We start from the raw sequence: 26,078 nt of genomic DNA, 5'->3' as shown, positions 1-26,078 counted from the left end.
ACAATGCGTCATTGGGGCTCGCTCAAGTATAAAGGCAGCGGATTAGGGCAAATTTGCTGCTCTCTTTCTTTTTTATTTTTTTTTCGCATCGCACAATCCAGCCCGATTTTCTCCCCTCCCCCCAACCAACCAACAAACCACCAACAACCACCCTATTAATCTTATTCACCATGGTCAAAGAAATCGACACCGCCGAAACATTCAACGGGCTTATTTCCTCTGGCAAGGTCATTGTCGACTACCACGCTCAGTGGTGCGGGTATGTATCTCTTACTGCTTCGTTTCATGGCTGCTTTGGCTGATCAGTTTTATTTTATTTTTTTATTGCTGCAACTGCGCAGTGATGAGTAACCTACAATATATATATATATATATTGTCTTCACCCAGGTTGTTCTTCCTTTTGTTCTTTATTCTCTACCTTTGCTTCATGGATTCGGTGCAGGGCAACAAGCTGACCGAACAGGATGGCCAACCAACACGACATCTCTGAATATTTTTTCTTTTCTCTCTCTTGAGCGTGGGACAAGAAATCTGGTTCTGGATCATTTTGGGTTTGGCTTCCGTCCCGGATGGAAGCCAAAGAGCAAGAAGAACGTCAAAGAATGAATTGGAAGCACGACACAGGACATACATAACCCCGACTTGGAGCACATCAACAGTGGTGCACATATACCCATTCTCCACGTTCAACTGCTGGTGTTGATCAGGATACTGTTCTTCATGGAAAAAAAGGGTGCAAGCCGAGGAGCGCTTTGTACTCTGCGCAGAATTAAAGACACAAAGAAAAACAAATAACTGCATACAAACATTCATGCGCGTTAGAATACTGTTCCGTCTCTGCCTCGTTCTATTTTGCTTTACCCTTTGTCGGTTTTAACCGCTTGTACAAGGGGTAATATTCAAGTGACTAACAAGCATTGTTTTTTTCTCTCACTCAACCCTTTATCCGTATTAGACCCTGCAAGGTCATTGGCCCCGTTTTCGAGGCTCAATCCACAAAGTTCCCCGACATCAACTTCGTCAAGGTTAATGTTGACAACCTTGGGGACATCAGCGCCAGCGCTGGTGTCCGAGCCATGCCCACTTTCCAGACCTACAAGGACGGAGTCAAGATCGGCGAGGTCTTGGGCGCCAACCAAAAGGCTCTGCTGGACTTGATCCAGCAGCTCGCCGATGCTTAAATGCCCTGGCCTCTCCCTTTCCAAATTTTGTGTTCAGCCTAGTCGTTGTCGTTTCCCAGGATAAAATATCTTCTGGCTTTGAACCACCTTTGTTTTCAACAACGTGTTTTTTTCTTGTAAATAAAAACAACCTGTCAAAAAGAAAAGTTTTTTGTTTTTAGCACTTCAGAGTTCTCCAAGAACCAGTCTGTTCCCTGATTGGATAGTGACGATTGCACAATTCATAGGGCCAAATGACGACAGCGAAGAGGTGGGGGGAGGGGGGCCCTGCTTCGCCATATCCTAACCATCCGCGCTCGCGATCGATAATCCCCTCCCCCACCGGCGCGTCCCTTGTTGTTTGTAAAAGATCTCCACGCGCAATCGATCTACCATCTCTTGAAGACAATAGAGCGCTGCGCAGACCAGACTTGTCTATAAAAGAAAGAAAAAAAGAGCGCGTCCATAATTCTTTTTTTTCTCCCACCTTTGTCTTTTTATTCTTCCTCCGCGTTGTTTATCACAAGATCCGGCTTCTTCCAACTCGCGAGCACCGAACACTCCTTTCCTACTTATTATCGGATTTCTCAGAAGAAGAAAAAAAATGGTCAAGGCGATCAAGGTGGTTACGTCTAGAGAAGAGTACGACGAAATCCTGTCCTCGCAAGAAAAGGTGGTCGTCCAATGGTCTGCTGTTTGGTGCAGGTATAAGAAAAATTTTTCTCCTGAAACCAGCAGTTCAATAATCCCCTCCCCCTCCCTTCTAATCCTACCAGCGGTGTTAATCGAACCTTTCGTCTGGATAATAGCCACTGCAAAGCTATCGCGCCCAAATTGGCCCAGTACGACGAGGACTATGCAGGTATCACATTCATCAAGGTCGATATTGATGACCTCCCTGTAAGTCTTCCTTCCTTCCCTCCCCCCCTCCCTCCTCCCCCTCCACCTCCCTAACCCTTCATGCAGCAGTAAAGAATCTATCATAATCAATACAGGCTAATGCGACAGTTTATTCGCATTGTAGGACGTGAGTGAGGAGGCAGGACTTCGAGCAATGCCAACGATCCATTTCTTCCATAACAGACAAAAAGTAGACGAGCTCGTCGGAGCTGATAACACGGCGCTTCTGCAGCAGATTAAGGACCTTGCCGGCGCAAGCTCGTAAAACCATCTATCTCTTTTGTCCAGTCTATAAACAAGTCCTTCCCTCCCCTCTCCCCCCAAGTAGCGTATCGAAAGAACATGAAGGAAATGAAAGAACAACTAAAAGATTTAGTCTTTTCCCTGTTTATTCTGTGCTTAATCAAATTGCAGGTCGATGTGAATCGAAGGAGAGAGGGCTTCAGGGTTTGGAATCGACCAACTCGGGATGATGCTCCTTGACGAGGGCGGTGGACTTGACATCGAGCTTCTGGTACTCTTCCGAGGTAATCCAGGTCTGGTAGCTGGGCTTGGCTTCGACATTCTCGCGGACCTTGATGACATTTGGGGTCTTGGTCTCGTTGATGATGGTCGCGACGCGGTCCTTGCCGATGATCTTTTCGAGCGCGTCCAGCATCGTCGTGGTCCTGATGTCCGCCAGAGTCGTCTATCAAAAAAATTAAAAAGAAGGAGCGGCGTTAGAGGGGTCATGGGTATGGGAAGCGTAAAGACACAGTCAAAAGGATCGAAACTTGGACTAAGAAACTTACTCGGTTGCCAACATAATGTCCATTCCCATGATTGTTCTCCAAATGCGCCTCATGAATCCTCCCCCAGGTGGTCAATGCATCGTTCAAGAACGTCTCCAAATACTTTGCCTTTTCCTCCTCATCCTTCCCAGAGGACTCCCAAAAGAAATTGTTCATGATCTCCTGAAAGAACATCGTGTTCGAGTTTGAATAAAATGCATTGATCAACGCCTCCTCCCAGGCATTGCTTCCATGGAGTCCAAACTGCTTCGCCAAAAAGATGTCGATCGCGACATTCTCGGCCAGGACCAGCTCATGCCCGTCATTCTTGAGGTCTATGATCGTCAGTACGGGAATGACCTCGAAGGGCTGGGCCGATTTCTCGGAACCCCAGTTCGGGTAGACAGGTGTCCAGTCGGCGCCGGCATAGGCAAGGATCCCGCGGGCGCTTGCGCCGGCAAAGTGTATGCCAAAGTACGCGAGCGTGTACTTGAGGTCTTTGGAGGCAACGATCTTGGAGTTGGTTTCGGAGTCCAGGTTGAAGGTCTTCATGGTTGAGATACACAAATGGTTTGACTTTGGGGGGGACAAGAGCGAGTAGCGAAGAATGAAAGTTTTTGCTGGATTAGTAATTGGAAAAGGAAGAAGGGAAACCCTGGCGCTTTCTTATTTGATGTGGTGTTCAAAGGTGGTAAGTATTGTTCATGCGCATGGCCGTCAACTGAAATGTTCCCTGCATTTGGAATATACAAAGTTAAAGGTCCCACGCGCCGCTTTCTTGAAGGGTCTCGGCTCTTTGGATCGCTCATTTACGTAAACGACCATCAACATTCTGCCAGGGGCAGTGTACGATAATCAATTGGATGCCGGTGTACGCGTGGATGTGTCTGGCTGTGTGCTCATTCCAGTTGATCGTCTTGGTTGCCGATTCTGTTGGATTGGAAAGGCAGGCGTTACTCCAGCAGTTGTTAGTAAGCGGGTGGCAAAGCACTCTGTAGCATTGAAAGCGCTGGATGATATCAACCTCCCAACAGCGGATAAAACTCTCGCGCACTTTTTCATGAATCCACTCTTCCCGACCGTTTCCCTACGGACGCGTCCTTGTCGTCCGATTTACCCGTGTATTACGGCTCTTTTGTTTTGTTTCGCACACCAAATACGAGCAGCGCGCTGACGAATCGGGGACCGGAATCCCTCTGCAGCTCCTCCACAGACAGGGCAAATCACCCTAATTTCTAATCCTGAAGCCACTTTCCGTTAACGCCACACATGAACTTATGCAGGATGCAGGATATGATATAAAAGTTTCCGGATGCGCTGTCTTTTTCTTTTTTTTTCCCACACGTCTTCACAACTCTTCGCTCGTACAACACGTTCTCAACGATCAACCCAAGGGCAATCTCAAAGCAGCTCTATTCTTCATTCAAAGACTCGATCAACACAGGATCATGGCGCACCAGGATATCAGAATCGGCTGGATCGGGCTCGGCGAGATGGGCCTCGGCATGGCCACGAACCTTCAGAAGCACCTCGCCTCACACTCATCACATCTCACGGTCTGGAACCGCTCCCCCGGCAAGACCGAGTCCGTCCAAGCACTAGGTGCCCAGGTCGCCTCCTCCATCGAGGACCTCGTCTCCAAGAGCAACGTCATCTTCACCTCGCTCTCTAACGATGCCGCCGTCGAGAGTGTTTACTCTCAACTGTTTGCCCTCGCCAGCAAGAGCCAAGAGCCGTTGACCTTTGTCGAGGTCTCGACCATCCACCCGAGTGTGGCAACGAAGAATGCGGAGCAACTGGCAGCGCACCCTCAGCATGTTTATCTGCAGTGTCCAGTCTTTGGTCGTCCACCTGCCGCCCATGCTGCACAGTTGGTGTGGATCACGAGCGGTAATCCAGATGCGATCCAGAAGCTGAACCCATACTTTGCATCAATGTCCAAGAGCATTATCGACCTTAAGACTACGAATGTCGCGGCCGCTAGCTCGTTCAAGCTCATTGGCAATTTCTTCGTCATCGGAACCGTCGAATTGTTAGCGGAGGGATTGAATTTGGCAGAGAAGGTTCCGGATGTGCACCCGGAGGCAGTGCTGCAGTTCATTGAGACCTTCTTCCCGACACCGTCTTGGATCGGGTACAGCAAAAAGATGGCGGAGCGGTCGACGACCAAGGAAGGTGGCTTTCCAGTGACTTTGGGGTTGAAGGATGTGGGACATATGCGTCAATTGGCAGCAGACAACGGCGCGACCTTGCCGACCGCGGATTTGGCACATAAGCATTTGACGATCTTGAAGGAGGAGGGAAAGGGAGATCAGGACTGGAGTAGCCTGATCGATGTTCTGAGAGAGACCACTCCTTCGGGGACTCGACAGTAGACAGAGGAATGCGCTTAAAATACATCTTTGAATATGAACAACATATAGTACATATCCTTATTCCATTTCCTTCATGGTGTTTGTACGGAGGCGACCCTGCAACACTTTTTTTTTTTTTTTTTTTTTTTTTCACGCAATTTGCAGCGTTTTGACTACGTGCCCATCTAGAACCCAGAAAAGAGAGACGCGCTTAAGGTGTCCAAGGAGAAACCATTACCCCCAACGACCATGTATAGGCGTGCGCGTCCAATTGACCCCAGCCGCTTCCATCCTCATCACCCCACCCAATCATCTTTATCGAGGCCGGGACCCTCTACCCAGCCTGTCTCCTAACACCAAATCTCGAGCCTCCCACAGAGACACATGAACTACTCAAGACGGATCGTCGGGGACGTAGAGGAAACCTGAGGCCATGGAGATGGCGGTGAACGTCCTGAACAAGGATATCGGCCGCTTGAAGGCGGTGGGGCCCAAGAGAAGGACGCGTCCTTTGCTGACGACTGTTCTTTTGATCGAGAACTATATGACTGCAAGGGGAGAAGGACTTCACCAAAGGCCTGGGCATTACATGATCGATAGCCTCAATAGCACGAGCGTGACTAGCAAGCAATAATAATTTGATCTTCATGCGGGAAATTGTTTTTTTTTTGCTCGGGAATAAAAAAAAGAGTTCATTGCGATCTCATTGTCGGTGAACTCGCCCCTTATTTCTTTTTTTTTTGGGGGGGAGGAAGGGGCATACACAGCAGCATTGCAAGCATAATTTGGGAAAGAAGAATAATCTATTACGCATTTTTTATTATACAAACGTGCCGACAAACAGGCACAATTGGATCTCTCATTTCTCTCTCTCCCCATTACTATATCGCCTAGAATATGAACTCACATTGGGTTGAACTCGACCATAATCAGGCACACGTTCCAGGAAATTGGCCTGAGGACGGTATGCATATTTCTCGTCGCTCCTCCTGTCCTGAATGTACTTTGGTGTGTAGTTCAGCATCATTGAGCGGTACAGCTTCCTGAACGACCCCTGTTGTGGACAGCAGAACAGAAAAAGTAAGTCATGCAAAAATGTTTAGGCAACCTGAACCCATGGAATGGCACCAAGACATAACTGTTGCCTAGTTTCCTTTACCTTTGCGTTCAATGTCAGATCCAACTCCCGCGATTCGTCGATCGCAGACTGCCTCCTCGCTCTACGCTCTTTGTGATAGCGGCTAAAGGCCTCCTGTATGTCGCTTATGCTTGTCGACGGTAGAGCAACGAGGACCTCGCTCAGTGCCAGTGCATCGAGTATCGTCTCCTCAGCTGGCTCACCCAGAACCGGCACCATCTAAGCGAAAAACCAAACATTTGCAATGAGTATCATATTGAGGCATAGCGGAAATATCTACAATGCAAACACGCGCCTGGGAGAAACTATTTACCTTGCGACATGCTAGGTAGTCGTGAATACAAGACCAATGGAAGATAATTAGATTAGTTAGATTGCATTTTATTTCTCTGCATATATGCAAAAAAGAAAACCTCCTTCGAGTCGTCGTACCTTCACCCAACAAGAGTACTCGTGAAGAGTTGGAATCGACCGATCCATGTCTATCATCCCAGCGCCTGCATGAAATCTGAGACTGAGGAGTCCAGCTAAGCAGCTGTGCCATGGTCCCTCCCAGAGGACACATCATGTTCTGGGAGATTTGGTTTACCACTGCAGCGGCTGCAGCCTGTTCATGGGGAAAGGACCCTAGATCAGCTGGACGGGACGATTTTTCAGACAGCATGACCCGCTTCGTGACCTGCCATGCTATCCGCTTGTCGACCAATGTCGCAGCCCACCACTAACATGCATGCAGGAATCGAAAAAAAAAAAGAATCGGAGGATTTAGTAGATTGCGCCACAATTAAAGAATATTCCCCCCTCTCCCACTCTCCCATGCACAAACGCCTGTGCACGGAGAAAACATACCGAGAGTGGACTCTTTCCGTCTAGCACGAGCCGCAGCTGTGTTGTGTCCTCCTTGAGTAACGGTATGCGCTGTGGGTCAAGCTCCTCCGTGATCCCTGACACATGATATTGTATCTCGCGTACTGGCGTATCCCTCCTGTCCATCCCTGGCCTATCCTCGCCCTCACGCTGAAGACTTTCGCGACCAGAGCTATAGAGGAGCTTTCGTTCTACTTCGCTGTTGATGTCCCCAACAAGAAGATGGGCTGTGTAGATAGACCCGTCTGCGCATTCGACCGTCACGCCGCGTGCTTCGCCCTGTTCGTCCTTGATGTCCGTGTCCAGAATACTATCCTGTCGACCCTCAATGCTGTCCCTGTCATGGTCATCGTTAGCACCTGTCTCATCATCGTTTTCAATAGTCGAGACAGAGGTGACGATTTTGTTGAATAGGATTTTGGATTCTGGTAGCTTTTCGAGGACCATGGTACAGTATTCAGGACGAGTGATAAAACGGCTCCAAGTACCGTACCTGAAAAATAGTGGCAAAGTGATAGTGGTGAATTGTGAGCTCATTTGATTTCCTACCCCTCTCAGCCCGTGCGAAGGAAAAAAAAAAAAATAGTATGGCACGTCCATCCTTACCGTGCTTGTCTGTCGCTCCAGTCATAAGTACTAATATCGTCCATGTCGGAATTAAGAATGAGGACTTGTTCCATGGGTTGGGAAAAGAAGAACAGATCGTCTCTGAGCGAGAGTTGTTCCAGGAGAGGGAGGACGGTCGGGTGAAGGGTCATGCCGCCAGCGACGACTGGGATGGAGTCGCTGTTCTCTAGCAGCAAGTAGTCGACACCCGCCTGCTCCAACAGTAAGGCCAATGTGAGCGTGGAAACATCTGCGCCGACGATAAGGACTTTGAGGGGCGCGGTGTTCTTCATAACGATGGATGGTTTGGTGATATATTAGTTGATGCTTCCTTTTGCCGGGTGTGAGTGGGTGGGGTGTGGGATATATGGGTATACAAGGGTATATGGGCGAGTGGAAGGGATGGGGATGGAAGCGAATGCAAATGGAATGGAGTGAAGGAAAGATGAGGTGGAGCAGGTGTGTACAAAGCGTTGTGTTTTGATGACCGCTCAGTTGGTTTGTTTGTTTGGAGTGCCTTCAAGTCAACACTGAGACATCACGACTCTTTCTTTACCGCGCCCCAACAAAGAACACAGGCCACGGGTCCCATCATCATCCCACCCAAAGGCCAACTCGCAGGCAAGGTAAAGCAAGGCATAATGCGGCGGCAGGATTGGCAAGGAAAGGAATAAAAAAAAATAGGGACCATGCATGTCTTCATTTGGAAAGAGCCACGGATAGCCTGGTCAGGGAGAGTTTTAAGCATCTCAGGGCCCTTGCGAATAAGTGACTCGATCTTCCTCTCTCCCAGGTAAGGAAAAGGACACAGACACAGCTTATTTTCCAGTCCAGAGGACAGGGGACAGGGCCCTTCCTGTACCACCTGTCATTTCCCATCTCGCATATCGACCACGTGCGGAGTGTTGGTGGTCCAGGATGCATCAATCCTCTAGGACCCTCTGGCCAGGGTGCTGCTCCTATTACACACCTGTCTAGGCTTTGGAGAGGCGCAGCTCAAAGATACGCGTTTATTTCTAGAAAAAAAAGGTTATCCTCAGCAGAACCATGGACTCCTGCGTTCTCAAGGGGTGCGATGAGATTGCTCCGCGAAAAAATCGTTGGAATGTACGCATCGAGGGGAAGGGAGGAGAGCCTGTGCATTATAGAGCACGTACGCTATTGCGAGATCTTACAATCCTATAGTGGAGTAAATAGCTCGACGCGTCGGGACCACCAAGGCCCATTTTTTTCTTTAAAAAAAATCGCATAGGTTCTTGTCAACGAGGTCCATATAGAATTCAAGGGTAGAGATAGTCTCATATTCCCCAGTAACAAAGGTAATAAAGCAATCAAATGGCAGGATATAAATCCATTGTGATTTGCAAGGCGTGATGGACAGGAAAGGGTCATTGCGTACGAGGAGCACCTCCAAAGAGCTGCATCATCATGGAGGGAATAAAAAGAAAGGCAAAAAAGGGCAATCACAATGCTCTCTCAGCGCCACCAAAAAAGAATATGACAAGACGAGTTGGTCCAAGCGGAAGGAGAATATGCAAATGGAGGTGCTGTGTCGTACACGTGTAGAGCAAGTCAAATCGCTTATTAACCCCGGAGGGTGCTTCTATCCTTTAGTCACTATTTCCTGTTCGTTTCATTCGCCGCCTCTTCTTTCATTCTTTTAGGCGACAGCAACCACAGTAGATTGAGAGTCATTGCTGTGAAAATCACCTTATACCCCTCTGTTTATAGCCATCATGGATAATGCGTTGATGTCGATATCCCCTTGCTGCTGGAATGTATATAATACGAGAATGTATACATAGTAGGCTCGCTCCCAGCCTATATTCATAGATTTAGATTGTCATCGCCAACTTGGGCAGAGAAGAAATAAAGATCCTGAGGATGCAACGCTCCATCAAACCTGCTCTCTTTCCCCAGGTGTAATGACATGCGTGAGATGACTGTGTGTGTATATGGGGGCGTAAGAATAGGAGGACGAAGGAGCACTCATCTATATGCTGCAAGGCTGTCCAGTTGCTCTGGCATCAGACACCAGCGTGCGGTCAGCTTGGAAGAGAAGAATAATGGGCATCGAGGAAAAGATCCGACCCTCGAGCGGGTTTTGTGGAGATGTCATTCTGCGATCATCATGGCGCTATAGAGAGCTTCTTCGTATACTATTCGCTTTACAGTTTGATTGTTGGAAGTGCAGACGATTGAATGATGGACTTGGCCTATCGATGATTACCCCGCGTTTTTCCTAATCCGAATGGATGGACTGACGATCGAGCATGTGCATTTGAGGATATGAATAAACAAATCGCATGCGAGCATGGAGACATGCATTCGTAAACACGCGTTTGTGTGCCTGGCGAACAGCATGTGAAATCCAGGGCCGAAACAATTTTTTTTTTCATGTTCAGTAGAAGCACCGGAGCACTTCAAAGTGTCGACCGGAGGGTTTCTGCGACTTATTGAGTTCAGCACATACACACACATACACACACAACAAACGCACATATGCTCCGGACAGACACGGATACTTTTGTTGTATGAAAATGACTCAGGTGTGTCAACTGGTACCTTGCTGTCATGGCTCCAGCACGCAATGGAGATGCTGCAGCCCAGTGCACCAATTGAACCTGTCCTTCTTTTAACGGCATAACATCACTCAAAATGAACTACGTATCTTCCTTCCGTCGCATCAAGGGGGAATAGAAAAAAACTATGCGTATGGTGATTTTGCCCGCATTGACGGCCTTTTTTTTTTTTTTTTTTTGCGTGTGTTTGCGCGTTATGGGTGTTCGCCAGCGCAAGAGAATTTACTGCCCACCAGCTCGGAATGATCCGGGGCGTTTTAAGAGTCCTAATTTAAGGTAGGGGGAGGTTAAGCGCGCTATCTAAGCTTACCAGGTGGATCAATTCTCCTGGATAAGGTTGACTCGCTTTGTTGTATGCTCAAAATAAAGAATAGTGCTGGTGTTGGTAGTGGCATGATGTATAGTCAACAATTGAGTCTTTACTCAACGTTGGATGATGTACTGTAATGTCGACCATGGGTTGTGGAGTCTGGATGCGTGTACTCCAGTCAACACATCTCGTTCTATAGGTACGCTCCTTCTAAGTGTAACTGTCGTCTACCCCAAGAAACACTGCACTCCACTCATCTCCCACCTCTCCGGAAGGGTGCATCGATCAAAGAGGAGTCATCACTGTATGGCGCAGTGGTCAAGGTCATGGCTCACAGAGGATGGTTCATGGTCTATGGTCAGGCCATATTGCTGCTCTTGCGTGGGAGCGAATATAGCTGGCTGAGGTGCCATGTACTTCCCTAGAATATCCAATGCTGCTTGTAGGATAAGAAACAAGAAAGCTTCACTCCCTCTTTTTTTTTGAGTCATCTCACGAAAAAATCTATCCATGCGGACGTAACGAATAATATTATTTTTGCTTGCCCAACACTCTCTAAAAAAGCGTTTTTTTTGGATGAGTAACAAACAGATTGTGACACGAACGCGTCGTGTTCTTTGCTCCGTGGGCAAAGACCAACTTTTGGACGAAAACAATTCTATAAATGACACATGGTCAAATTCTCCTTCAAAAGGGTCTCTACATGCTCCCATATACCTGAACATCTTACTCATTGACAACCCCTATCCTCCTCGGCTCCCTTTAGTTCCAGATCCTGCCGCTTTTGCTCTCGTCTACCATCTCTGAGAGTCGGATCCGTACCCCACAATTTTTTTTTCTCAAAAGTGTAAAAGGTACATGCTCTTGGGCCACTAGAACGAGAATAGTGTGTAGGGAACGGAATGAAAGGTTCGTTAGTCGGAAAAAAGATCATACTAAGGATCTGCAGTGTGCGTCAATGGACCTGTTTACGCCTTCAAGGGGGGAAATAGTAATTGAACTAGGAACCGGGTATTAGGTCCATCTTTCAACAGACACAAGCAGGGCATTGTACACTAACCACCGACACTGACAATGGCTATTTGAGTGTTGGATGCGGAGGTGTGCATATGTCTCTTGTTCTCTGTTGGTTCCCCTTCGTCCGTCAATTGTCTTCAACTCTATGTGTTCCTATTTTCTCCACCTTCTATCTATGGTGCCATGAATTGGCGATGATGTGTACATGTATGTAGATCGAGTGGGTTGCTCATTTTTCGTTTTCTTTGTCATTTGTATATTTCTGAGTGAGTGGATGGGTGAAGCGAGTGCGTTGTTTATGGTGCGGGGGTGTGTACACACAACCCACAATCTATAATTGAACATGCAAAAACTAACTGAACAAACTTTACCCTACTTTGCCCATCTCTCTTTCTAAAAATCATACAATCGTTAAATTCGTCCTTGTGCAGCCCGCCCTTTACTTTTCCATTACCAATATCGCAATTGACTACCTTAGTTTACTCTTTACTCGCTCTCGCCCTGCACTCCTCTCCACTCCATCCATTACATCCACTTCATCCCGTTTTTTTTTAATATATTGCGCGCTTTACTTCCCGTTTCCTCCGACATATATTTCTATCCTCAACACCCTCTTCACACCCCCCAACAACCAATAACTGAGCCAGAAGAAACACATACGAAAAAAGTCATGGCTTCATCAAACCTTTCCCGATCCTTCGTAGCTCGCTCATTTTTCATTCAAAAGGCCGGTTTCTCTTCCCTTTCCTTTTCTTCCTCCTCACATCTGCGTTCCTTTGTTACTGCTTCCCCCACATCTTCGCTTCGATCCTTCTCAAGTATTTCAACCGTCCGAGGTTCTTCTCTCTCCATTCTTTCTCCTTCTTCTTCCTCTTCTTCTTTGCCAACTCTCATCTCCACTCACAGCATTCGCCGTACCCTTTCATCAGCATCGACCGCGATATCCGAACAGACCATCGACAACTATAGTGAACACCATCAGCATCAAGACAACATGACCGTCACCGAGAAGCTCAACCACCATAGCATCCAGCAGATCTCAAAATCGCCCTACCTCAACCAGAGTAAGTATCCCTGAAGAACACCTCATGGTCCTTGGCTTATGCGATTGTGTTGTCCCTTGCTTGATTTGAGCTCGTTCTCGTTCTTGTCTCGCCTTCACTATTGGTCCTTGTTCAACTGTTTCTTCTCGTGCTGAGGTGTTCCAAAGAGTGCTTTATCCCTTGGACTGCTTCTGGACTAAAGAATGGGGAAAAATGTCCGTGAAACGCATTTCTGGCGTCTTATTCACTCATACATTTTACAATAATGATATTGTAATTGAATCCAGTTGAACAAGGATCGCTTATTGTTTGAAAAGAACGACCGTCCTTCACTACGTCGCCATTATTTTTTTTTTCGACAAGGGCAACATAAACATACCCAATTGTGGGCCTTGACACAGCGACGACGTACCAATGCTCTAACTACTTCCGTTGAATCGCTCCTATGACACTATAGGTACCGCAACTCCCTCTGAACTCCGTACGGCCCTTCGTCTCAATGGACTGAGCCCCGCTAAGGTCGAGTCGTTCGACACCCAGAAGAAGCGTGCGCTTGCCCAGCTCCGGAGCAAGTCGACCGATCTTGAAAAGTACGTCTTCTTGGCCTGGCTCAGGAATACGAACGTCCGTCTCTTCTATGGCCTGGTCAGCGATCAGCTCGAGGTAAGGATGGATGAATTCGAATGTCCTTTTGGTCTGCGCATTTTACTCTGGTTATACAAGATCCTCTGGGTTTTCGTGGATAGTGTGCAGGGAATGTGGAGCAATATGGGTCCGCTTTGTTTTCCCCGCTTACTTTTCCCATGAGACGCTGTGAGAACACGAGAGCACACGAGTGCGAGTGGTACTTCTTGCCCCATTGATTGATCCGTTCGGCATAGACGCGCGATTGAGGTCGTCTTTCGCCGTTGAATCTTTTTTTTGTTTTCATGGGGTAAAAATCATAAATTATTTTATTTTTCCATGTCGACGAGAATGGTTCCCCGCTTCAGAACGACCCGTCGGAAAGTGTAATCCGCGGTCCTAGCGACAGTGGGTCTAGTGGATCGGGCTATTAGGCCCTTTGCTTTCCTCCCCGCATCTCTTGTCCTTCGTACCCTCCTAATTGAAGGCAAGGTCTAGGCTGGTGTGCCAGAAACAGTTGCTATTCGCCTGGGGCATATTCTCGCTTGGGGTCTCTTCATTTTTTTTATTTCATCTCCTCACAACGGATCAACCTGTGAGCACGCACCAGCTCCACTCCGCCTGGCTGGAGCTGAATCCTGATAACGACCATGTTGTCAGGAACTGCCAAACGGCCATCTAGCATCTAGGGCTGGTTATGAACAGTCCAAGGGACCTTAGCATTGCACCATACCATCAGCTTATTAACCATCTCACTTCTGTCTTACTCTTTGCATTGACATCATAGGAAACCCTGCCTCTGATCTACACACCCACTGTCGGCGCCGCATGCCAAAACTACTGCAGTATCTACCCCTTCCTCGCCCCTCCCGGCCAACCCGACGGCCTCTTCCTGTCCATCAACGATCTTCCCAACCTCACCCAGATCATTCAGAACTACAAGCCATACCCTCAGGACCCCAGCCTCACCCCACAGATTGCCGTCATCACAGACGGCTCCCGTATTCTCGGTCTTGGTGATCTCGGTGTGGGCGGAATGGGTATCCCCGTCGGAAAGCTTCAGCTGTATGTTGCCGGTGCCGGTGTCGACCCAAGACGCACGATCCCCATCACCCTTGATCTCGGTACCAACAACGAGGATAAGCTCAAGGACGAGTTCTATCTGGGCTTGCGTCAGAAGCGCGTTGGTGACGACCAATTCTTCCCCTTTGTCGATGCCGTTCTTGAAGCCCTCACCTCTCTTTATCCCAAGCTGCTGATCCAGTTTGAGGACTTCTCATCTGAGCACGCCTTCCAGCTCCTCGATAAGTATCAACCTACCAAGTTCTGCTTCAACGACGATATCCAAGGAACTGGTGCCGTCATCTTGGCTGGATTCATGAATGCCATCAACCTTGCTGGCATCCCCGCCAAGGACCACAAGATTCTCTTCTTTGGTGCCGGATCTGCAGCTGTGGGTGTTGCGAAGCAGTTGGCTGCGTTCTTTGTAAACGACCACGGCATGAGCGAGGACAAGGCACGCGAGATGGTCTGGTTGGTCGACTCAAAGGGTTTGGTGACTCTGGATCGTGGTGACAAGTTGGCGGAGCACAAGCTGTACTTTGCCCGCAAGGACAACAACGGCTCCCAATACCCTGACATCCAGTCTGTGATTGAGCACGTCCGCCCTACAGCCTTGTTCGGTCTCTCATCACAGTCTGGTGCCTTCTCCGAGGACGTCCTCAAGTCGATGGCTAGCTTGAACGAGCGCCCCATTGTCTTCCCTCTTTCCAACCCTGCCTACCAGGCCGAGTGCTCGTTCGAGCAGGCCATGGTCCACACCAAGGGCAAAGTCATCTTTGCTTCAGGCACTGCATTCCCCAAGTACACTGATCCTCACACTGGCCTCCTCAGTTCGCCTGGTCAGGGCAACAACATGTACATCTTCCCTGGTCTCGGTCTTGGCAGTATCCTGGCCCAGCCCAAGAACATCAGTGACCGTCTGATCTACAGCGCTGCCCGTGCTTGTGCCAACGCGTTGACGGTTGAGGAGCGCGGTCAGGGTCTGTTGTACCCAGTCTTGCCCCGCATCCGTCAGGTGTCTGCTGAAGTTGCAGCAGCGGTCGTTGCAGAGTCCGTTGCGGAGGGCACGGCAACGAACGAGGAGGCGATCAAGCTTGTGAAGACCCACGACAGGAGCGCACTCCTGAACTTCGTCACCAGCAACATGTGGACGACTGATGGAGTTGAGGAGGAGATCACCACGTTTGCGCCTCACCTGTAGAGGAGCGTGTGTTGCTATCGTCGCTTTTGGCACAGGCATTGTTCATTCTTTTACCCTTCACCAGCCCATTGACAAACTGCATTATTTTTTCAAAGAATAAAAAAACCAACCTAATTTCCCTTCACCATCCAAACTCAATTGCAAACCCATTCACAGCGTGGCCACACCTAGGATTTTCGTCCCGCTAATAGGAAGACTGCTTCGTAAAATTTTCACTTTGTGCACACACACAAAACGAGAGGCCCTTTTTTCTCGTTTCTACGACTTTTTGATTGATTGCTGGGAGTGATTGTGTGAGCTCATCCTTTTTTTTTTTCCCTTCCCTCCCCCCTCACCTTCAATCCCACCCTTGTCGATCCCATCAACGCCCCCCACACATTGCCATCCATCAGGGAAAGAAGACACCGAACCATCCATAGAGCTCACACTCCCCTCCCCCACGATCTCCCTATGCTCACGATCGACCTGAATCAGCTGTCGAGGGATGTCGTGTCGGAGAGACACCTCCAGAGTGTGACGGATGTGATGCTCAAGGCCAAGAAGACCATCGTCATCACAGGCGCAGGCATATCCTGCAGCAGTGGTATCCCGGTAGGTAGCCTCTCCATCCCCTGGCTTCCTTTACTGTGTCCCTGACCCCCCTTGGGACGATCCCTCGTCGTCTCCATGTGGTCTTTTTCTGCCCATTAGTCTCTTTTGCTCTTGTTTGGTGTCCTGAGTGGGATTGGAACAGTGGTTTCAGGTCTGAACTTCTGCTCCCAGTCCTGCCATCTGCATCATATGCACCCTTTGTACATATGCACGGGAGGAGTTGTTAGCTCGCCAGGATAATGCCCAGTCTTTCATTATTTTTATCTTTATATTATTTTTACGCGACCATGCTAATAATGCCGCTTGCCCTGCATGTATACCAAACACTAGGATTTTCGCTCGGCCGATGGACTCTACAACCTCGTCAAGAAGCAATACCCAAAGACTGTTCTGAAGGGCAAGGACCTTTTTGACGCCAACCTCTTTCGCGACTGTACTACGACCGCCGTCTTTTACACATTCATATCGGAACTGCATGCACAAACCCTAAAGGCGAAACCATCACCCACTCACCACTTTATCAAGATGTTGTCCGAAAAAGGCAAATTACTACGATGCTACACACAAAACATTGATTGTCTGGAAGAAGAACTCGGGATGGAGACGAGTCTGGTCTGTGAAAAGGGCAAGGTCAAGAAGGACGTAAACGTGGTCCAGCTTCATGGATCGCTCAGGAAATTAAAGTGCACCCTCTGTAGCGAGCCCTATGGATTCTTGAACGATTACGAGAAAGTCTTTCGTGAGGGAGAGGCACCGGATTGTCCGAAATGCGAACTCAATGGTATGTGTTATGCGACGCGTTGATGGCGATTGGTCCGGGGTACCTGAAAAACGCGGCTTTGCTTTATATACACTAACGCGTTCGGGATTTTTTAAATTAACATCAGACGTCATTCGCGTCGCACAAGGAAAGCGCAAGGTCGCGACAGGAACCCTTCGACCAGACATTGTCCTTTACAACGAAAACCACCCGTTTGGAGACGCCATTGGCAGGATCCAGCTCACGGACCTGAAGAGATCACCGGATGTTTTGCTTGTCATGGGAACATCGCTCAAGGTGCATGGACTGCGGTTGTTGGTCAGGAAGGCTGCCAAGACGGTGCACGAGAATAAGAAGGGATGCGTGATTTTGGTCAACAAGACACCGGTCGTCGGCAAGGAATGGAACGGCGTATTCGACTATTTCGTTGAAGGAGAGTGTGATCGGTGGTGTGAGGTCGTCCAGGAGGCGATCCGTAAAGAGAAGGTACAGACGCAATTGCCCTTCAAGCCCCTTCCACCGGCGCAGCAACAGGAGGAGGACAAGGAAGACAGGAAGAAGGAGGACAAGAAGAAAGAGAAAAGGGGGGAGCTGAGGGCGGTGGTGCGGCTTGGGCGGAAGCAGTTCTCCAATAAGGAGAACGTACTCCCGTTCAAGCAGCGGAAGCCGGGCAGCGTTCGCTGTCAACAGGCGAAGGGCTTCTCCCCCTATCCCACCTCCTCGAGAAGATCGTGCAAAACTAAATTATAATAAAAGAAAAAAAAGTCGTCCTTCTTCTGGTAGTAGCTTCCATCATTTTTTTTTTCATGAGGAGCTCCCCCGTTCTTTGTACATACTTCCATTCTTATCGTATATAGTCAATAAAGACAATTAATTCTCAACGGTTTTGCAATACTTTACGGTTCTATTGCGCCCGAAATACGCGTCTTTTGTTCTAGTTCTAGCTTAGCTCAAGTTTTTTTTTTTATATTTTTATTTGTGGCTGTGGAAATCATCCAGGAATGACGCATTCAGCTGTATTTCTACAATGATCTCTTTCTCAAGCTCTAAAAGTTCCAGTTTAAGACCGATATTGTTAATGAACTCGGAGAATGCGTTGGCGGCCATCGTGCTTAACGTTCAATAGCAAGTAATATAATGAATATGATCCCTGTGGTCGCGTTCAGGGTCTAGATAAGGATTACTCCGCATAGAGATAGCATCTTCATGGACACCGTGTAGAAGCACTGCGTCTATGTAATGAAATATTTCTGAGCAAAAGAGCATCGTACATTAGAATAGTAGAAGGGATATGTGGATCACCACAGGTTGTTCAAAACTTAAGGCCTAGACTACATCACCCTTCAAGCCCCAAAAAAACAAAACAAAAAAAACAAACACCGACTGTATTTGCTCTGACAGTGACATGATGGTCGAAATCGGTCTAAAGAGTTGTTTATAAGTCGTGGACAAAAAAAAAAAAAAAAAAAAAGAAAAAGAAAGAGACGACTGAGGTATGTTGATATACATGGGCCAACGATCCCTGCTGCGATTTACGACTCTATGAGCAGCGACCTTGGAGAAGTATTTGATAAAGAACTACTGCTAGAGACCGAAAGGCGTGAAATATTAAGACTACGAATTATGGAGCTCTTGTCAAGCTCGTTATCCTTTTCTTTCGTAACTAATTCGCGTTTTACGCGTGTTATGATTGAATCATGGAAATATTAAAGACGTCATGAGACCATTAACTGGGCACTGAGACTAGTTATATTCAACGCGTCATTAGTAGACTAGGACACATGCGTGTAAACATGGTGTCCCGTACGGAAGTGAGGATCTTTATTCCTGTCTCGCTACCCTTCATTCGTCATACACGATCAAGAATTTCAATGAAGATACAGAAAAAAAAGAATAAAGCAACTAATAAGAGAAAAATGTGGAGCATAGGACGAAAAGACGGACGCGTCGATCCATTATGCACGATGGCTCGATAGCTGTCTTCGGGCACCACAGCCATATGATTTTTTATTATTATTATTTGGTTCAAGAACGACGCGTTTTCATGATCAAGTAATATCAGAACGTGTGCAGCAAGTTGGCGGCTGCTTCTTTGCTGATGTAGGTTAAGACATGCGATGACTTCCATCTCCGACGTAACCTCATATTATTTTCAAGTGGGGGTGAGGGTTATGCGAAGATTGAGGGACCACACCTTGGCCTTGATTCTCTTTTTTTCTTCCTCCTCTTTCTTTCGCTCTTCCTCTCCCATCTCTTCATCCTTCACCTCCGTCCTCTCTCTCCATATTCTGTGCCTGCCCCATACCCTCCTCTCCCTCTGTCGCTTTCCTTACGTTCCCCCACTCCACCCCCACGAAACGACACCACTCATCCTCAGTCCCCAGTCGCTCGCCTCTGACCAGACCAGTGCCTGATTCGAGTGTGTCTCTTTTTTTTTTTATATTCTTTTTTTCTCACTCTCCCCTTTCTGACGACTTGTAAGGACCAAAAACCAGCCAACAGGCTGTTCATCGCCACCATCACTATCATTGCTGCTTTCTTCTTTCCCTCCTTTGTTCTCTTGAGTCTCCCTTTCTTTCTTTTGAATTCTACTTTATTTTTTGCTTGCTTGTTTGATTGGCACGATCACAGTGTAATGCCCCCACTTACTTTGTAGGGGAATAAACAGCACATCCTTTTTTTTTCTACTTTGTGAACTGTGGATGATCTACCCTTTTCTCAACACTAATCTATATTGTTCATTCAACCGTCTAATCTATCACAACGCTTTTTTCTTTCTTTCTTTCTTTTTTTTAAAGCTACAGTGCTGTTGAGCATCATACTAACTGTGAAATTGTCCACACGGACCAATCTTATCTTCAATAGACCACAGTAACCAACCATGCTCAACTGGCAACCACAGCAGGAGGGGCTGAACCAGCTCACGCAGCTCCTCAGGGATTCCATGTCCTCCAACAACGCTGTACAGACTCAAGTCCGAGAGGTATGGATTCCTCTTTGTTTTTCTCTGTTTCGTAATCAGGATCACTCGTTTTCTTGTTTTTGCCATCAGATGATGGTATACTCGATGCCAAATCATCCCTATGAGCCTCCACAGAACATATGAGCAATAACGCGTGTTTTGGAACTGCTGTCGACTCGCATCATTCTTACTGCACTGTCGATTTGCTCTGGAGTAACCGTTGCTAGTCGGTGGCCTTGAAGAAGACCATGGCGCGATCTTTTTTTATTTATTTTTTTATTTGTTATAAGACCAGCACTAACCGTATATCTTTTCTGGCATCGTTGTCCGTTTTTCTATTTCTTAGCAACTGGAGTCGTTCAGAAATGTTCCCGACTACAACAATTACCTCATCTACATCTTGACTCAGATGCCCCAGGAGCTTCCCACGACCCGTGCGATTGCTGGACTTTTGCTCAAGACCAACATCCAATACCATGCCGCCGACATCAGAGAGGATGTCCTTAACTACGTCAAGGCCCTTGCCCTCCAGCATGTCGGAGACCCAGATCCGGATATCCGCAACACTCTCGGCACAGTCATTACGACTATTCTCTCCAGAAACAGCATCATGAGCTGGCCCGAGGTCTTGCCCACTTTGATGGGCTTGTTGGACTCGCAGGACTCTAATGTTGTTGAGGTACGACGCAATGAGGATTCAAACGCTGGAGACCGATACATGATTGAACTATTTAACAATTTACTAACTTGACGCATATGCTGCGCCTCTCTTTGGACCAATCGATAATTAGGGTGCATTTAAGGCATTGGCCAAGATTTGCGAGGATTCCAGCGATGAGCTCGACATGGAGATCAACGGCGAGAGACCCCTCAATTTCATGATCCCCAAAATCATCACCTACTTTCAGTCCCCTTCAGTGACCATCCGCGTCTGCGCCTTGACATGCATCAATCAATTTATCACGAGAAAGTCGCAGTCGTTCATGGTCAACGTCGATGCCTTTGTCGAGGGCTTGGGCCAGCTTTCGAACGACAACCACCCCGATGTCCGCAAGCACGTGTGCCAGGCCATGGTCATGTTGCTCGAGGTCCATCCCGACAAGCTGATTCCCCAGATCAACAACGTTGTAGAGTACATGCTCTACTCCACCAAGGACGACGACGAATCAGTGGCCTTGGAGGCATGCGAGTTCTGGCTCGCCTTTGCTGAGCAGGACGCCCTCCAGGAGTACTTGCGCCCTCATCTGCACCGTGTCATCCCTGTTCTGCTCCAGGGAATGGTTTATAGTGAGCTCGATATCATCTCATTGGACATTGACGACGAGGATGCGTCCGTTCCTGATCGTGCTGAGGACATGAAGCCTCGTTTCCACCACGCCAAGACCCACACAACCGAGAACGCTGCAGTATCGACCGATAACGCTGCAGAGGCCGATAATGCCTTGGACGACGATGATGATGAAGATGATGACGATGAGGATGATGATGACGATATCTACATGGAGTGGAACCTCCGCAAGTGCTCAGCATCGGCTTTGGATGTATTGTCTGCCGTTTATGGAAACTCGATGTTGGACATTCTTTTGCCCCTGTTGCAGACGGAGCTGTTCCATGCCGAGTGGAAGCACCGCGAGTGCGGTATTTTAGCCTTGGGAGCCGTTGCCGAGGGCTGCATGTCTGGAATCGAACCCCACCTGCCTACGTTGATTCCATACCTTATCCAGACCCTGAAGGACCCCAAGGTATGTATATATACATGCATGTTCCACGTGGATTTCATTTGTATGACAATATTGGTTAGATGCTCTCTCTTGTCAGATTTTTTAACCCATTTTGCTCTCTTACCTGCTCTTCTTCCTTAGTCCCTGGTCCGTGCCATCACCTGCTGGACTTTAGGTCGCTATGCCCGCTGGTGTGTCTATCCCACCAACCCCGAGGATCGCCCATTGTACCTCGTACCCTTGATTGAAGGAGTATGTGCCCGAAATGCCGACATGCGATGGAGTGGAGAATTGAGCTTGATCCTGGGGTGCATGTTAAAGACACTTTCTGATGTTTTTTTGCCCTCTTTTACTCTTTAACATTCATTGTTATCTATTAGCTGTTGAGCATGGTGAGCGATACCAACAAGCGCGTTCAGGAGGCTGGCTGCAGTGCTTTCGCCACTCTGGAGGAGGAGGCCTGTGAGGCCCTGGTCCCTTATCTGTTTGGCATTCTCCAGACCTTGGTCCACGCATTCTCGACCTACCAGCAGAAGAACTTGCTTATTTTGTATGACGCTATTGGAACTCTTGCTGATAGCGTTGGAAGTGCGCTCAACAAGAAGGAGTACATCGATCTTTTGATGCCATGCCTGATCGAGAAGTGGCAAAACTTGCAGGATGACGATAGAGACCTCTTCCCTCTTTTTGAGGTGAGCTTGAGAGCAGCAGTTTAAATATCTTCTGGAGCTCTTTCTGATCTATCGCATGGATACTAACATGTCCTCGATCTTTGCGTTTTCGACATGATTAGTGCCTGTCGTCTGTCACTACCGCTTTGGGCCAGGGCTTCTTGCCTTTCGCTCCTCCAGTCTTTGAGCGATGTGTCAAGATCGTGCACTCCAACCTCATGCAGGCTCAGATGCATGCCCAGAATCCCGAGAACGTCCCTGCACCCGACAAGGATTTTATGATTGTCGCTCTGGATCTTCTTAGCGGCCTGACTCAGGGATTGAACACAAGTGTCGAGAGTCTGGTGGCCTCTAGCCAGCCCAGCGTCCTCCAGATCTTGAGCGTCTGCTTGGCCGATTCGTCCGCTGAGGTTCGCCAGTCGTCGTATGCTTTGCTGGGAGACCTCGCGATTAGCTGCTTCTTGCACATCAAGCCGTACTTGAACGCATTCATGAACGAGCTGATTGGACAGATTCAGCCCAACACCGAGTTTGTCTCTGTGTGCAACAATGCTGCCTGGGCTGCTGGAGAGATTGCCCTTCAGTATGGCGAGGGCATGGGCGTTTGGGTCCAGCCCTTGCTGGAGCGTTTGATCCCTCTGCTGACAAGCAAGCTTACGCCAAGGACGCTCTTGGACAACTCTGCGATCACCATTGGTCGTCTCGGATTGGTCTGTCCCCAGTTGGTTGGACCTCATCTCGAGGTTTTTGCCGAGGCCTGGTGCCACACTTGCCGTACGATCCGTGACAACGACGAGAAGGACACTGCTTTCCGTGGTCTGTGCGCCATGATCCAGGTTAATCCCCAGGGCTTGATTAAGAGCCTTGCTCCCTTCTGCGATGCCGTTGCGCAGTGGAGCGAGGTCCCTCAGGAGCTCGATCAGCAGTTTGGAAAGGTATGCGAGCGTGACAATTATCTCTTCCCAAATTATAAGCTGAATGAATAGCGACTAATGTATAATGTATATGCTTTTGATTTTCTTTGATAACAGATCCTGCTCGGTTACAAGAACATGATGGGTGGTGCTTGGGAACCATTCGCCGCGTCGTTGGCACCCGATACCAGAAGCCGTCTTGCTCAGCGCTACGGATTGTAAAGGCGTCCATTGGAGCGCATGGTCCGACCGGGTGTTTTTGTTTGTGAAGGCGACTCTTGTATCGCACGCACCAGCACCTTGTAAACCAAACCAAAAACCAAAAACCAAAAAAAAAAAAAAGCCAAAAAAAAAAATAGGATCACAAAAAGAATTACTACAGGAGGGAAACAACAGAAAAATACATAAAAGGACAAACAGCAGGGCTTTATTCAAAACAAAACAAGAGGGGACTTCATTTTTTTTTTTTATTAGCTTTTACTTTCATTGCACTGTATTTTCAACAAGATTAACAACAACATGATAACAACATAAGAGGGACAAAATTATTTTAATTGGGACAAAAGGTATTATGACTTTGGATGGAATTTTTTTGCTAACAAGGCAAAGCATTCCGAGATCATAAGAAAAAAGAGGGATAGAGACATTTATAAAAAGACAAAAAAGGCCAAAAAATAAAGCACATTGTCACATTTGGGAAACAAGTCTTTTTTATTTTTTATTTTTTTCGCGTTTGTTTTGTTGGGAACAAAAATGCTTAGTAGACGTCTGTCGGGTCCCAGCAGTAGCGAGTTCGTTCGCCCGGTGTCGAATACGCATCCAGAGCGTTCATGTCCTACAAGAGCAACAAAAAGAGAATACCGGGTATTTGGACGTAGTCAAGCAGGACCAGAAAAATCCCCATTATTAAGCGTTAATACGTACAAATCCAAAAATAACAAGAAAAGAAAACAAGAAAGAGAAGAAAAAGGATGGTCAAGACTTACGTCGGCGTCGATTTCGAAAGAAAAAAGGTCAATATTATCCCGAATCCTGTCCGGATGGGTTGATTTCGGGATGACGACGGCGCCATGTTGCAGTCCCCAGCGCAACAAGATCTGAGCCGCGCGCTTCGAGTACTCATTCTTCTGTCTCATATCCGAGCTCTCTTGAAGTAGCTGCAGTCCCCCTGGATTGGCGTCGATATCCATCATGTCTGCGGACGTATTAGGAGGAGGAGGAGGAGAAGGTAAAGGAAAGTACTTGCGGATCAAATCTGGCATGATATCCAGAGCACCAGGCATAGGAGCCGCATTATAATGGGCATCCATTTCTGGAGGCGGCGGAGGGGTGAGCGAGATAAGACGGCCTTCGCCGAGGGAAGAGTAGGCCTGGACCTGGATACGGTGGTGCTGGCAATAGTCGACCATGTCGCGTTGGAACAAGCGTGGGTGGAGTTCGAATTGGTGGACGTGCGGGATCACCATCGTGCGGGATCCGTGTGTTCCTGCTCCGGTAGGAAGGGGAGATCCTGGGTGTGGGAGTGAAGAGGTCTGGGCTGGAGAACGGGAATGATGAGGGCGTTCGACGAGTTGAGAGAGGTGGGCGAGGGTGTAGTTGCTGACACCGATGGCGCGGAGTTTTCTGGCGTGATAGAGATCTTCGAGTGCGCGCCAGCTCTCGGAGCGGTTGATCGCGTTTTGAGGGTCGGGGAGTTTTAGCTTTGCGGTGCTTTTTTTTTTTTTTTTTTTTTTTTTTTGTTGATCAGAGGGAGTGTTCGAAGCCAATGAAAACGGAAAGGGGAGCTTTGTGTTTAGAATCGGTAGCCGTAGTTTCGTGTACAGAAGTTCAAATAAAAAATAGTTTTTTTTTGTACGAAGGAACTTACCCGGGCCAGTGGATGAGGTAGAGGTCGATGTAGTCGACGCCGAGGTTCTTGAGAGAATCTTGTACGGCTATAAGGGGGTCGGACCAAATTGGGCGCGGAATGAATCAAAGGTGATTGAGTATTCCATGCCATGTCAGATTGAGAAGATAGTGTGCAGAAAAGGTCTTATCAGATCGAGCTGTAGATAACATTGGAGGCGGGGTATACCTTGGAGACACGTTTCGTATCCTTGATCCTTTGGTGCTGTTGTAAAGATCGGGTCCAACGGGATCATAGGTTAACGTCTTTTTGCCTTCATACTTTAGAGATTCAGCGAGCATGGTCCTGTGGAAGAAAACGTGTTACCTAGTTTGCTCGTCAAAAAGATATCCTCGCGAGTGAGTCCCGGGACGAGGTTCTGCTCCAGAATCCGTTTTAGACTCGACCCAATCGCGGCTTCGTTCCTGTACACTGCCGCCGTATCTAAAAACTCCATAGGAGATAAAAACAAATATAGGCGGGCCGAGGACATGTAAGATTGCAAGTTGGCGGCGAGAGTACTCGAGGGTTAAGCCTGCTTCCTTTTATGAGCTGTCATGGTGCTACCGACCGATAAGGCGGTATCCGGCGCGAAGGGCTTCGAGAAGACAAGTGTCGAGCGTAGCCTGGTCGCGGACTCTATATGTCCCAACTGGAGAATATTCATGGCAACATTACGGTCCGTTATTGTTTTTTCGATCGAGCTGCTTTGTAGGTTCCTCGGATAGCGACAGCAAAGACTGAAGAGAGAAGACATACGGCCGACGTAGGGCATTCTGATGCCATTAGATAGAGTGTATGCTCTTGCGATCGACATTCTGAGGTTTGAAAGAGGGAAGGGAGGTGACTCGACTTGTGGGGTGTGTAGGTGTTAGGGTGAAAGAAGGAGGTCAAAGGTGGACGCAAAATGTATGTAACAAGGCCAACTGGGACTGCTTC

The 26,078-nt window shown here is 48.0% G+C and overlaps 10 protein-coding genes across 10 annotated transcripts; 6 read left to right on the top strand and 4 right to left on the bottom strand.

The window, feature by feature from the left end:
* The first annotated feature begins 76 nt into the window (after window positions 1-76).
* Window positions 77-1,328, top strand: BC939DRAFT_465932 (thioredoxin h). The gene is made up of 2 exons (XM_051557587.1): window positions 77-259; window positions 957-1,328. The coding sequence occupies exons 1-2, from the start codon at window positions 171-173 to the stop codon at window positions 1,180-1,182; spliced, it is 315 nt and encodes a 104-aa protein (XP_051407532.1). The 5' UTR covers window positions 77-170; the 3' UTR covers window positions 1,183-1,328.
* A 437-nt stretch (window positions 1,329-1,765) lies between these two features.
* On the top strand, window positions 1,766-2,326 carry BC939DRAFT_481172 (thioredoxin-like protein; the record flags this gene model as incomplete). Its single annotated transcript, XM_051559002.1, has 3 exons — window positions 1,766-1,866; window positions 1,971-2,061; window positions 2,186-2,326. The coding sequence occupies 3 exons, from the start codon at window positions 1,766-1,768 to the stop codon at window positions 2,324-2,326; spliced, it is 333 nt and encodes a 110-aa protein (XP_051407531.1).
* A 91-nt stretch (window positions 2,327-2,417) lies between these two features.
* On the bottom strand, window positions 2,418-3,526 carry BC939DRAFT_330308 (uncharacterized protein). Its single transcript, XM_051551586.1, has 2 exons — window positions 2,853-3,526; window positions 2,418-2,749 (listed from the first exon to the last, which is right to left on the bottom strand). The coding sequence occupies exons 1-2, from the start codon at window positions 3,381-3,383 to the stop codon at window positions 2,504-2,506; spliced, it is 777 nt and encodes a 258-aa protein (XP_051407530.1). The 5' UTR covers window positions 3,384-3,526; the 3' UTR covers window positions 2,418-2,503.
* Window positions 3,527-4,077: 551 nt separating this feature from the next.
* On the top strand, window positions 4,078-5,294 carry BC939DRAFT_465926 (NAD binding domain of 6-phosphogluconate dehydrogenase-domain-containing protein). The gene has a single exon (XM_051557586.1). It carries the CDS (start codon window positions 4,109-4,111, stop codon window positions 5,204-5,206), a length of 1,098 nt encoding a protein of 365 aa, XP_051407529.1. The 5' UTR covers window positions 4,078-4,108; the 3' UTR covers window positions 5,207-5,294.
* A 54-nt stretch (window positions 5,295-5,348) lies between these two features.
* On the bottom strand, window positions 5,349-5,882 carry BC939DRAFT_465925 (uncharacterized protein). The gene has a single exon (XM_051557585.1). It carries the CDS (start codon window positions 5,832-5,834, stop codon window positions 5,520-5,522), a length of 315 nt encoding a protein of 104 aa, XP_051407528.1. The 5' UTR covers window positions 5,835-5,882; the 3' UTR covers window positions 5,349-5,519.
* Window positions 5,883-5,985: 103 nt separating this feature from the next.
* On the bottom strand, window positions 5,986-8,247 carry BC939DRAFT_465924 (uncharacterized protein). The gene is made up of 6 exons (XM_051557584.1): window positions 7,797-8,247; window positions 7,173-7,683; window positions 6,756-7,044; window positions 6,637-6,647; window positions 6,345-6,542; window positions 5,986-6,239 (listed from the first exon to the last, which is right to left on the bottom strand). Exons 1-6 carry the CDS (start codon window positions 8,087-8,089, stop codon window positions 6,045-6,047), a joined length of 1,497 nt encoding a protein of 498 aa, XP_051407527.1. The 5' UTR covers window positions 8,090-8,247; the 3' UTR covers window positions 5,986-6,044.
* Window positions 8,248-12,090: 3,843 nt separating this feature from the next.
* Window positions 12,091-15,757, top strand: BC939DRAFT_465921 (uncharacterized protein). Its single transcript, XM_051557583.1, has 3 exons — window positions 12,091-12,769; window positions 13,206-13,411; window positions 14,160-15,757. The coding sequence occupies exons 1-3, from the start codon at window positions 12,376-12,378 to the stop codon at window positions 15,633-15,635; spliced, it is 2,076 nt and encodes a 691-aa protein (XP_051407526.1). The 5' UTR covers window positions 12,091-12,375; the 3' UTR covers window positions 15,636-15,757.
* Window position 15,758: 1 nt separating this feature from the next.
* Window positions 15,759-17,827, top strand: BC939DRAFT_465918 (DHS-like NAD/FAD-binding domain-containing protein). Its single transcript, XM_051557582.1, has 3 exons — window positions 15,759-16,226; window positions 16,557-17,007; window positions 17,114-17,827. The coding sequence occupies exons 1-3, from the start codon at window positions 16,086-16,088 to the stop codon at window positions 17,734-17,736; spliced, it is 1,215 nt and encodes a 404-aa protein (XP_051407525.1). The 5' UTR covers window positions 15,759-16,085; the 3' UTR covers window positions 17,737-17,827.
* A 1,799-nt stretch (window positions 17,828-19,626) lies between these two features.
* BC939DRAFT_330213 (armadillo-type protein) lies at window positions 19,627-23,804 on the top strand. The gene is made up of 7 exons (XM_051551585.1): window positions 19,627-19,969; window positions 20,295-20,627; window positions 20,740-21,690; window positions 21,811-21,921; window positions 22,050-22,361; window positions 22,463-23,275; window positions 23,372-23,804. The coding sequence occupies exons 1-7, from the start codon at window positions 19,868-19,870 to the stop codon at window positions 23,474-23,476; spliced, it is 2,727 nt and encodes a 908-aa protein (XP_051407524.1). The 5' UTR covers window positions 19,627-19,867; the 3' UTR covers window positions 23,477-23,804.
* BC939DRAFT_428828 (NADP-dependent oxidoreductase domain-containing protein) lies at window positions 23,569-26,026 on the bottom strand. The gene is made up of 7 exons (XM_051553215.1): window positions 25,899-26,026; window positions 25,711-25,791; window positions 25,467-25,583; window positions 25,329-25,364; window positions 25,122-25,188; window positions 24,241-24,964; window positions 23,569-24,089 (listed from the first exon to the last, which is right to left on the bottom strand). The coding sequence occupies exons 1-7, from the start codon at window positions 25,954-25,956 to the stop codon at window positions 24,012-24,014; spliced, it is 1,161 nt and encodes a 386-aa protein (XP_051407523.1). The 5' UTR covers window positions 25,957-26,026; the 3' UTR covers window positions 23,569-24,011.
* Window positions 26,027-26,078: the final 52 nt, after the last annotated feature.

This window comes from Gamsiella multidivaricata (genome assembly GCF_025024155.1).
Source record: "Gamsiella multidivaricata strain RSA 2152 chromosome Unknown BC939scaffold_93, whole genome shotgun sequence".
Lineage (NCBI taxonomy): Eukaryota > Fungi > Mortierellomycota > Mortierellomycetes > Mortierellales > Mortierellaceae > Gamsiella > Gamsiella multidivaricata.
This window is presented reverse-complemented; position numbering and strand designations above follow the sequence as displayed.